This window comes from Acartia tonsa, chromosome 10 (genome assembly GCF_053477335.1).
Source record: "Acartia tonsa isolate MP-2025a chromosome 10, ASM5347733v1, whole genome shotgun sequence".
NCBI classification, from domain to species: Eukaryota; Metazoa; Arthropoda; class Copepoda; order Calanoida; family Acartiidae; genus Acartia; species Acartia tonsa.
In genome coordinates, this window is record NC_137269.1 from 36,474,487 (window position 1) to 36,487,349 (window position 12,863).

The 12,863-nt window shown below is 32.2% G+C and overlaps 1 protein-coding gene across 1 annotated transcript in view; it reads left to right on the forward strand.

Annotated features, from left to right (window-relative positions):
- Positions 1–940: 940 nt before the first annotated feature.
- The window catches only part of LOC145329178 (FMRFamide receptor-like), a 27,474-nt gene continuing 15,551 nt past the window's right edge, over positions 941–12,863 (forward strand). The window contains exons 1-5 of the mRNA XM_080173211.1: positions 941–1,035; positions 1,848–1,951; positions 4,979–5,047; positions 6,485–6,553; positions 12,856–12,863. The exon at positions 12,856–12,863 is cut by the window's right edge and continues 49 nt beyond it. Of these exons, the coding sequence (XP_080029337.1) occupies positions 943–1,035; positions 1,848–1,951; positions 4,979–5,047; positions 6,485–6,553; positions 12,856–12,863 (343 nt within the window). The 5' untranslated portion in view covers positions 941–942. The remainder of the gene's footprint in view (positions 1,036–1,847; positions 1,952–4,978; positions 5,048–6,484; positions 6,554–12,855) is intronic.

Below are 12,863 nucleotides of genomic sequence, written 5' to 3' on the forward strand. Positions count from 1 at the left end.
GACCCTAGTTGTAGATTATACTCACAACTAGAACTTTTTTATTTTATTTAATCGTGATTATTTTTCTTATTAAAAGTTGTTAAAATTAAATTGAATTTCATGATGCTGTGAGTATTGGTTTAAAAAATATGACGTAACAAAAAAAATTAGCCAATGAGAGTCCACTACGCATGCCGCCATTGGTCAATAACGGCCTCTCATTGGCTAATTTTTTTTGTTACGTCATATTTTTTAAACCAATACTCACAGCATCGAATTTCATTTAAAAAAAAATTAATTATTGAATTCAAATTTAATTATTATCAATATTTCAGGGGTATAAGAGACTCTGAAAAACTTTATTATTGCGATAAACTAGATTAATTTTATTATGATATTGTAAGAAAATCTATTAATTCCATATTAAAGAGAAACTTTTATTTTGACTGTCGAAATAGTTTGTCTACAAAGTTTTATTTAGGTTTCTATCATTTTAATCCTATTTATAAAGTAGTAAGTTTTTTTTGTCCGAAGCTTAATAACTTTTGAATTGATTGGGTTTAGGCTTTTCATCTTTAGATTTAAGTCTTTGGACGGTTTTAAGCTATTCTATTCTAGCCTCTCTGTTCGAATACAAAGCCCTTAGAGGCTGGGGGCGTGGCCGCTAGTAATCTATTAAAGTAAAAAAAGAGGAGACAACAGCTACATATAAGTTTTACCAAATAGTTAATATTTTATCCTTATCTTGTAATTGGTCATTGAAAGCTCAGAAAAACAAATTTGAATATATCAGTTATCTGTAAAACGGTTGGTTTGTTGTTTGGTTTATTTTTGTAACTAGATATTTTATATATAAAAGGGACTACATTTTAAATATCTATCAAAAAAATCCCTACATAATTTTCTATCTAACTCTATATTTATCTAATTTTTCTAATTGTGTATCTGACTATCCAGATAAGAATGTCAGATGAAACAGATTTGAATATATCCGCTATCTATCTAAATGCCGTGAGAAACGTCCAGAAAAATCAAAACATTGTTGATACCGAAAAAGTGAGTATTTGTATAGGGACAGCGGAAAGTGTTATGTGTGACGTCATGAAAATTCGTAAAAAAAAGAAGGGGTGAGTGGAGAAGTGGGAAAGGAAATCCCTATAAAAAAAGATGGATAATAGACGTATTTTTATGACGTCACATATGACACTTTTCGCTGTCCCATTTGTATTAGTTTGTTCTATATTGTTTATACAAAAAGCTGACCAAAAAGATTGGAGGGATGTTGACACATGATACTTTCCCCTGCCGCAAGCTCCTAACTATTTTCTGGGATATTAGGGATTTCTAGCCCCCCCGGCCCCCCCCCCCTATGATGATAAACAAAATTATCCATTATATAGAGTACATTGTCTTTTCTCTCCCCATAATAAATATCTATTTTTGTACCTATATAAAAAAAAACTCTGAAGGTCATGCCAATTTTTTCTGGCTGTAAAGGCTTATAATTAGATAGATATACACACTGATAAACTAATTAATTTTTCTTCAGTTCAACATTGGCATGCATGCATTCATTCTTAGTAGCGCAGCTCTATAACAAGGGTATGTCCGTACGTCAAAATTTATTTATTATGGATTTTGAGGATATTATATTTGTCAGTTGTTTTTGGGGAATGCTTGAATTAGGAAAGATAAACAGTGGACGCAGCCATACAATGACATATGACCAATTATAGGCCAGTATACATTTTACCATTGGCCAATTACAATGTACACTGGCCTATCATTGGTCATTTGTATTGTCTGATGTCAGTTTTTATTAGGCACTATGAGCTGCTTCTAAACAGTGTTGTGTTATTTTTATGTAGATTGAGTTGCTGCCGAACCCATGGGAAGCTTCCCTGACATATTGGCTGGAGGGGGTTCTCCTCACCGTCATTGCTGTTATGGGTATCATTGGAAACTCAATAAGGTAGGCTATGATAGATAGAAAAATTATCCTTTTATAAAAGTAACAGGATGTCTGTCTTTGTGTACCCAAGGTTCTCCTTTACAGTGTAGCTTCTTATAGGTCCTGGGAAGGTTTATAATTATTTTTGGAGAGTAACACCATCCCCTCTAGAAAAATTGCCCCTAGACAAAAACATCTCCCCCCCCCCCCAATTAAAAAAAAAGTGTACAAAAATTTAAAAGTGGAATATTTTATGGTAATCAGATATTAAAACTTTTAAGAACACTTACTATAATTGCAAAAGTATTAACATGAAAAAGAACCTAAGACATAATGTCAGACGTTATTTAATATCTTTTAATGAAATTAACAAATTCCTAAGTAAAAAGATACACAAATTAAACCTCGTTTTTTTAATGTGCAAGTTGTATTTAAGTATCTCCCCATATATTCTTTGACTTTATGGTACATTATATAAAACTAGTGGCTATGCCCCTATAGAGGCCTCTAGGGACATGTAAAATAGTTTCTGTCAATCTATTTTAAAATAAGCTATTTACTACAAATATTTTTTCGCCGATGGATGGTGTTAGTTATGTTTTTAGCTAATTTCAATAATGTCTTTAGGGCGACGTTTTTTATTATTTTTTTTGTCGATTTCTCTGGGGAGGGTGGTGGTACCCTCCCCCAAAATAGTTATAAACCTACCTGGGACCTATGTGAAGCTACCCTGTTAAGGAAAACTCGATCGGTTTAGCGGTTAGCGAGTACCTTTGGTACAGACAAACAGACATCTTGTTACTTTATTATAAGGATGGTTTAATAGCTAAATTTTTAAAAATATTGGACATGCTTAGTTAGACATTTGTTACTTAATATCTTTTTTTAATCGATTTTTTTTCCTGGAAAATGGTAAAAAAACTATATGCAAAAATGAATAGAACACTTCCTCATATCAATACAGCCGAATAGAGTTAAGAAATGAAATGCGATTTTAAAGATTTGAAAATATGTAGGATTGGAGTAAAACAACAAAGGGTGAAAGGCCACCCTGTGCCGACTTTTATTTGGGGCCTTGAAAATCGCCAATATCGTCGGGAATATTAACACACCCAACTCGCTGCAAAAGAACAGAAAGCAATTTGCTAGTAGACGAAAAAGGTCCCTAACAGTGGTATTTTTCGGGTTTTACATCTATATTTATAGATTTATTTATGAACATTCTAAAGTGAATGCACTCCTACGAAAAAATAATATTTTTCTTCCTATTTGTTGTTATTTTTGTGATGTGGTGAGGGGGGGGGGGGGTGGTTGTTAATTAAGAGTTAAATTTGTACAGTATATTTTTTTTGTACATTTTGTTGTATTAATAATTTTTCAAATTTAACATTACCACGTGATTTTTAAACATAAGATATTGATTTAACTTTAAGAAGAAGCATTTTAGTTAATATTTGATTTTGTACTTGTACATCGTTGGCCTACTGGGTTAATTTAATCTCTGCTTTTATTATGCCAGCATAAGTACAACATTGTTTGACAGATTTATTTCTCAGCTTTGTACCAAGTGTTTATGATTAGACAAATAGAATTTTGAAAACATTTTCAGTTACAGTCTCCGAATTAAATCACTTGGAAACGAATGACTGGACCATGGAAAGCAAACGAAGTAGTGGGTTTCGTCGTATTTTAACTGTTGCTTTTGATAGGTTAGGTTAGGTAAATGTTAATGATTGTCCGGCAGGGTTAGAACCCCCCACAGTGGGTAGAAATTGGAGAAAATACAAGGAAAACTCACTACTTATTTTTCTTTCCATAATCCGAATGTCCTATTTTTGCTAAAATTACTTAAAAATTTTCTATTGGTGATATTGCTTATTATTTTATGCTTTTAATGAGTAGTTACAAAGCATATATTTTTTTGCGATATGGTATGTAAATCAACAATTAGTATGGCTGAGAACCGGTTTTAATCCGGCAGATGTTAATGGTTTCAATATTTTTTTTTCTTTAAAAATGTACAAAAATTGGAAATATCTGTTGTTGTTGAAATAATTATCTGTATTTTATCAGCAGGGGTCATACAAACATTAACCTTTATATGGTGTAACCAACAAAATGATTTTAAAAGATAGTCTTATCATGTAAAGTAGTCGTTATAATAAAGTAACAGGAACTGTGCCTGTCTGTGTGTACGGAAGGATCTCGCTAACCACTGAACCGAAATCTTTTTCCTTTACAGGGTATCTCCTGGTAAGTCCTGGGAGGGTTTATAACTATTTAGGGAAAGGTTACCACCACCCTCCCAAAAGAAAAAAATCCCCCAACCAATTTTTTTGTAGCTTTTTCTTTTTAAAAGTTGAGAGATCTCCTTCCACCACCCTATCAGTGCCGCTAGAGGCCTCTAGGGGCTTAGCCGCTTGTTTTAGATACATTACTGACTAATACAGAAATCAATCGCATTAGAGTAGATAGACACTCTCTTTGTAGAGTATAATCAAATGATAAATATTAAAATTCTAAAACATCGCAAATCATAAACTTTTGCTGTAATGTTGTAACATTGTTTAAATTATTTGCTTATTTTTACTCTTTATGTATAAGTTTCTATAAAAGTGTTATTCTTTAGTTTGACAATAAGATATTGATTTGGATATTTTTATACCTTGATGTTTTATCTTTGTGACAAAATGACCCCAGAAACATTATTCAAACGTGCAACGAACGTGACAGAAATAAAACGCGTTTCATAACGATGTCAGTCAGTAACTCTAATTGATACTCTATTTGATGTACTTCTATTTTATGAAGTTACATCAACCTCTTTAGTAGATAAATAAGAACTAATACTGTTTTTATGAAGGTATTTTGTCAGGACATTGGATGATATATTGATGTACACCTCCAAGTATGATAAACAAAATTAATACTTCTGTAAATAAAAATTAATTGTCGTAAAAACTTTCGAGCGCAGTGTAAATTCTAGTCCAATGTCCCCTTCCTCCATGATTGTAAATGTAATGAATTAACATTGTGGTTTAATTTTAGTATGATGGTTCTATCAAGACCAGAGCTAAGGAGGAGTAATTTCAATCAACTACTGTTAGTCCTTGCTGGGTAAGTTTATTTTCAGTACCGGTTCGAAACCGATTAATATCCGGTGGATTAGAAATAGTTTTAGCCATACTGACAAATGATGTATAGCATTGTATTATATCCAGTCTTCTACGAATATAAAAATGTACAATCATAAGATTAAAACAAGTTTACTAGCCCGTGCCTTCGGTACCTCGAGGGCTAAAAAAGCTGGTTTTAATTTTATTATTGTACATTTTTATATCCGCGGAAAGCTGTTTATAATACGATGCCTTAGATAATTTTCTATATTTTCGACAGATTATCTAGCTACATATATCTATTGTCTGTCTATCTATCTACCTTAATATATTAATTAATTTAAAATTTAAAAAAATGCTTTAGGCATTTAGTTTTCTTTTTAAATAATAAAAATCTGTTAAAAATAAATATTTTGTACCTTAAAACTATTACAAATCTATGACGTTTCTATTTTGGCTTTTAAGAGATTTAAAATAATATTTAGTTATAGAAATAGTTAGACAGAATAGTTAAATATTTATAAACCTTTTAAAAATTTATTATGGTAAAGTGCACAAATTTGTTAAAATTCTTTAGAATCAAAACTTCTCTATAAGTAACCGTCTATAAGTCTCCCTTTTATGTAGTGAAGCTACTCTATAAATATCATAGTCTGCCGTCGGTCAGTCAATGCGAAAGGCAATGGGGGATATGTATTTTCTCAGCTGCTTTTTAAGATAGAGAGCTGATTTTTTTTCATGAAGATTCCCTATACCAATGAGCATCCAGTATGCTCTTTAAATCTCCTTTTCCATCCTCCCATCCATGATTTTTTGTGCTTCGCCTCTTATGAATGTTGTCATCCTTGTCATCATAATGAATGACACTATATATAGCTCAAAATTTCAAGAAGCTTTGCTTATGTTGAAACGTTATCATACTTGTTTCAATAATTAATTTAGTAATTCATATCTAACAGTATTTATTTATAATATATTTTTTAGGATCTGCAGTTCACGGTAAAATATTGCTGAATATCTATGAATTTTAAAGGCTGCTAGCTGCCAAACAGCTGAACGTACAGATCATACCCGCACACCATTTTAAGGCATACAAATAATCTTGAATAGCCAAGATCCAATGATGCACAGGGAAAGCTTCACTGAAGAAAAAAAACGCGTAAAATAGGCCTTTTTCGCGCATTTCTCTGCACTGCGAGATTATTATGCATTATTGATTTATGGCTATTTAGATTATTTGTAGGCCTTCTTATGCCGCTTAAGACAGTATGCGGGCATGATCTGTACGTTCAGCCGTTCGGCAGCTAGCAGCCTTTAAAATTCATAGATTTTTGGCAATTTTCGTTACCATCAATATTTTACCGTGAACTGCAGTAGATCCATTTTGTATTCATGCATTAATTCAGGGATTATTTATTTATCTATCTATTTATTACAGGTATGATATAACGTACCTGATAAGTTCAACGCTCATATTTGGACTGCCAAACCTTTCAGAAACATACAGGTGATTAATTATAGAGTGGCTTTGCTTTTAGAAAATGGCGAAAAATATAATCATATTTTTTTTCATAAACTCTTAAATTACAAATTGAAGTTGCACATTGTTACCAGGGAGTAAGGGAGGGGACAATGGATCGAAAATTCAATTTTTAAGGAGTCTCAGACTTTAGGGACTGGCTTAAAGGGAATGCGCACGAATACAGCAGATTCTTACTGATTTTGGGGACTTGCGCATCAATGCCCCGCTAACTAGCTGAGCTAGTTTTGAATATGCAGACAGAAAAGTTTGTTATTTATCGCTGGTTTTAACAAATATTTTTTCCCAAGAAAATGTCTTTTCGTGTATAGAAACTCTACTGTGATATTTATGTATTAAATAATCTAAGAACCGCTTGAATTTTGGGGTCAGTTATAAATATATAAGAAGGGTTGTGGTAGTTCTAAACAAGATTTTTCTAGTGATTAATTACAGAATGTTTACTACATTGTGATGTGTTGATAATTTAATTTTCAAGTAAATGATTTTTTTCTTAGAACTAATTTTGTTCTAAATTTGGTTACCATGATCCCTTAACAATTTTGGTAAAATTTTCTTGAAAAATCTGGTTTTTATTCCTTTTCAGCGAACCTTCTTAAATTGAATTAATTGCCCATTGTCCCCTCCCTTACTCCCTGCATTGTTACATGTATGTTGTAATATTTCTATTCAATAAGCGTTATGATGTGTATTTATCGTAATATCACGTAAACAGCTGAATTGATTATTCTAACGTTTTTCAGAATTTTTTATATTGGTGTATGTAAGGTTTTAGGTGGATGGGGATATATATTACCCCGTCCCGGATTTGAAAAATGTTGTTAAAATTTTTGCCCCCAGCCAAAATATGGTTGATTTATGCATAGAAATGACCCATGCAAAATATTTTTTCTGTAGTGCAAAAATCGTGACGGTACAAGCACTGCAAAGTTTTTGAAATCTGCAAAAAACCCTGTTTTTATGGCTTTTTTGGGGCTTTTGTACCATCCCAATTTTAAAGATTTTTACAAAATTTCAATTCAAGTGTGTTGATATATACCTGAAATTTACCAAAAAAAATGGGGGCAGTCTCAATTATAACATATGAAGGTGTAGCAAGTAATATTCCAAATACAAAATTGTCAAATTGCATACATATATAATAGGATTGGGCCGGATACTTTTTTGGACGGATACTGGATATCTGGCTGATTTACAATGCTGGATATCCGGCAAATATATGTTATTTGGCCGGATATTCGGTTACTTGGCCGGATATCCGGTTATTTGGCCGGATATCCGGTAATCCGGCCAGTTATCCGGTTATTCGGCCAGATATCCGGTAATTTGCCATTTAACGATTATCTGTCATTAGAAATCAACCGGATATCCGGTATCCAGCCAAAAAAGTATCGGCCCAACCCTATTATATATGTATGCAATTATTTCTTCTTTACAGTAAAGTTTCTGATAGATCCAGGGAATGTTTCAGTTATTACCACTTAGATAAAATTAGAGGATCGACCCTTCTCTCAGGTGCCCAAGAGTCCTTTAGAAGCGTTACCGCTAGAAAGTACTATGGAGAATCTCTTCTTGTGAAACTTAGATAATTTTTAACATTATCTTTTTATGTGTCATTATTCATTGTTTATCTCTGTTAATTTTGTACTGAACTAATGGAAAGAACTGTTTTAGCTTATAAAAGATGTTTGGTGCTTTCCCTCAAAGTGTCTTTTGATCCCTGATAACCGCTCCTTCCATATATTAACTTGCAAGGGTCCCTTTTTTCAAGGTCGGGAGATGGGGGGGAGGGGAGGTATGTGCTCGACTTGGCACTTTGGAAACTGGCAATAATTTCCATTAAACTTACGTCTTCAATATATCAAAAACGAAAGCTATAAAGCAGAAGTACCGATTGCAGAGTTGCTACACTTTCTAAACCCTTATTGTTACAGGAATCATCAACCAAAGTTTTCAATCAAAACATTTCAACTTGCTTAGATTAAATAAAAGAGCTAACCTTTACGGAGTTCGTTCAGACTCATATTATAGAAAATATTTGCATTTAATAAGTATCAGAAATAGATGGGACAAAATAGGCCGTTTAATACACTAGTCCCAAAAGTTTGAAAATAACCTTTTCTTATTCGTTGACTTAATAACTTTGGGGACTTTCAATAAATTTTGATGGATTGGTTTATTAATTTGAGTGTTCAATCGTTTCAACCACTAATTTTAATCTACAGAAGGGTTAATTTTGTGTATTATTAATGGGGATGTACATCCATTCATTAGCCATAGTCTCATCCATTAGATCCCTCAGTAACATGTTATTTCTTGTTATGTAATAAAAATGAAAGTGTATTTATTTGTATATCCCATGATGATACACAATCTGACCCTTTTTTGTTGATTACATAGTGGTTGAAACGTTTGATCACTAAACCTAATGAACCAACCAATTAAAATTCAATAAAAGTCTCCAAAGTATTTGAGCCAAGAAATAAAAAAAATGTTATTATATATCTTCCGGGACTAGTGTATTAAACAGCCCAATGTCCCCTCCCTCCCTAGTTATTATTAGACTTGTGATACACTCTTGTATAGTTCAGGGAGGGAGGGGACATTGAGCTGTTTATTAAATTAGTCCCCAAAGTGTTATAACGGTGTTTTCTTACATTTGGGTTAAAACATTGGGGAAATTCAGTATATTTTATTTGGTTGATTTATTAAGTTGAGTGTTTAAAAGTTTCAACTTCTAGTTTTAATCTACAGAAGGGATAATTTTTGCATCATTATTGGGGATGTACATCAATTTATTAGACATTGTCTTTTCACTTTAGATTCTTGAATAACTTTGGGTACAGGGATCTAGATAGAAAAGACAATGGCTGATAAATACCCCATGATAATACACAAACTTACCTTTTCTGTTGATTACAATAGGTGGTTAGACCGTCTTATTAAACCAATTAAAATTTCTAACAATCTAAAAAGTTGTTGAGCAAACAAATGAAAAAGTTTTTTAAACTTCGGGGACTAGTGTAATTAACAGCCAATTGTGCTCTGCCTCCCTAGTTATTATTAGACTTTTGGTACACTCTGGTATAATTCAGAGAGGGAGGGGAAATTGGACTGTTTATTTCACTTGTCCCCAAAGTTTTATAATTGTGTTTCTAATTCATTAGGTTAACAACTTTTGCGAATTTTATTGAACTTTGATTGGTTGGTTTATTAAGTTAAGTTTATAAACGTTTCAACCACTAAGTTTAATCTACAGAAGGGATAGTTTTGTGTATCAAACAAATTTCATACTTATATAATAGAGGTAGGCCGGATACTTTTTTGGCAGGATACTTTTTTGGCCGGATACCGGATATCCAACCGAACATTATAAATCAGCCAGATATCCAGTATCCGTCCAAAAAAGTATCCGTCACAACCCTATTATATATGTATGCAATTTGACAATTTTGTATTTGGAAGATTACTTGCTACACCTTCATATGTTATAATTGAGACTGCCCCCATTTTTTTTGGTAAATTTCAGGTATATATCAACACACTTGAATTGAAATTTTGTAAAAATCTTTAAAATTGGGATGGTACAAAAGCCCCAAAAAAGCCATAAAAACAGGGTTTTTTTCAGATTTTAAAAACTATGCAGTGCTTGTACCGTCACGATTTTTGCACTACAGAAAAAATATTTTGCATGGGTCATTTCTATGCATAAATCAACCATATTTTGGCTGGGGGCAAAAATTTTAACAAAATTTTTCAAATCCGGGACGGGGTAATATATATGTATATAACTTACCCTTAAAACATGTTGAGGGAGGGGGGAGGGGCAATATTACGTTTATAAATAAATTGTATAAAATTATTTAAGGATTTGCAGTATTAAACGTTTAAAAGATTAAAAGTATCGTGTTATATCTTATAAAATTAATATATTCTTAACATTATTACTTGTATAATTGTCATTTTAGAATGCAATGCTGGCTTAGTAATACTTATTTCTCATTATGGACGAGAACCGGTTCTGAACCACCGGATTCGAATGAATACGAGAAATTTTGTTTCTCTCACTCCTTTTTGTATATCTGATCTTTCAAAAAAAATCCGTCGGTCTATAACTCTAAGGGATGATAATATTTTTAAAAAAAATTGGATGCATTATAGATAATCTTCAGAAATGTAGTATGAAGATTCACATTCATATTCCATCGGATTTTTAACTTTCTTGCAGCTGTGCCCCTAGCATCTAAGGGCTTTGTATTCAAAGGAAGAAAGGTGCTGCTAGAAAAATAGCTTAAATCCTTCCCAAATTTTTAATCTGAAAATGAAATAGCCTAAAACCTTCACAAGACCTATGCGAGGCTTCCCTTTAGAATAGAGAATCCAATCAGTTGAGTAGATATTGAGATATTAAGCTTCAGACAAAAAGCCTATACTATAATAGGATAATAGCAGTTACGCCCCTAGAGGCCTCTAGGGACTCGTAAAATTGTTTCTTTAAAATCTATTTTAAAATAATCTATTTACCAAAAATATTTTTTTCGCCGATAGATGGTGTTTTTTTTATACTTTAAATTTATGTCAATTTCTCTGGGAAGGGTGCTGGTACCCTCCCCCAAAATAGTTATAAACCTTCCCGGGACATATGAGAAGAAACACTGTTAGGGAATACCCGATCCACTTTTTTTTAGCACTTTTCTTACTGATATAGTTTGTAATTCAATATAGTTTTTTGTATTAATCTATCAATTTTCTCCAAGATGCCAATAATCTTAAGGAAAAAAGAACAAAATATAATTAATATGAGGGATGAGACAGTGGAAGTTAAATTTAATTTGTAGCTTTAAATTATTGGTTAAAAAGTTTAAATACTGTTAGTTTTGAGCAAAAAATCAAGATTTATTAAAAGTACACAAAGTTTTTAAGCTAACTAATAAGAAAACTTTTGTACCAGAGCTGGATCTTTAAATAATTTCAATGGTGCGCCAAATCGGGGTGCGCCGAATTTCAGCCAATCACAGCTCGGCATTTTGTAAACTGCTGCGCTCTCATTGGTGGAAAGTTGGCTCACCCCGATTTGGCGCACCATTGAAATGATTTAAAGATCCAGCTCAGTATAATAAAAAGTCTAATGTTCCCTACCACCCTGCATAATTATTTAAAGAAGTAAAATTCCTGATCAATTAAAATAATCTTCTTTCTTGTTCTATTTAAGAGAATGTCAGGGATGTAAAGGGATAAGACAATGGCTGATTAATTGATGAAAATCTGCAATGATTATACACAAAATTACCCCTTCTGTAGATTAAAATCAGTGGTTGGAACGTTTGAAAACTAAACTTAATGAATCAACCAATCAAAATTCACTAAAGTCCCCAAAGTTGTTAAGCCAACGAACAAGAAAACTTTATTATAAAACTTTTGGAACTAGTGTAATAATCAGCCCATTGTGCCCTCTCTCCTTGAGAGAATATACATATTTTATTAATGGTAATATAGAACTATTTTCTTTATAAATAACACAAATTGATTATCTCATGTAAATGATAATAACAAGGATGACGATTCACGAAGTAATAGAAATTCATCGAAGGGCAAAGGGACAAAATGAATTATATAGAAGATGTTCAGTTCAATTGATAAATATGTAATAATTCATAAAAAATCACGAAACCTTTCTGAAAGAATAATAAAAAAATATATTTAATGTCTTTTCATTCATGACCGACAGACTGACGTACAAAGTGAATTATACACTTGATGCTCATTGATACAGGGAAACTTCACCAATAGCGGACGAACTGACGGACAGACACAGCGAATAATAGAGTAGCTTCGCTACTAAAAATCTACCTTTTAATCTTTATTATCTTTAGAAATAAAATAATTCTTTTTCATATAAATCTTTTTAAAGATAAAAGATAGTATCTTATTGCTGGAAGGAAGGGGACAATGGACTGTTTATTACACTAGCCTCCAAAGTTTTTGATAACGTGTTCTTATTAGTTGGCTTAACAACTCTGTGGACTTCTGATGAATTTTGATTAGTTGATTCATTAAGTTGAGTCTCCAAACGTTCCAACCAATAATTGTAATCTACAGGAGAAAGAATTTTGTGTATCATCATTGAGGATTACATTAATTTATCGGCCATTGTCTTATCCCTTTAGATCCCTAATTTTATTGACATAATTTAACCCTTCTTTCGCCTAAATGTATAATGTATATCTTTATTTATCCATCAGTCAAATCTAATTGTTAAATTTATTTAGAGCTACTG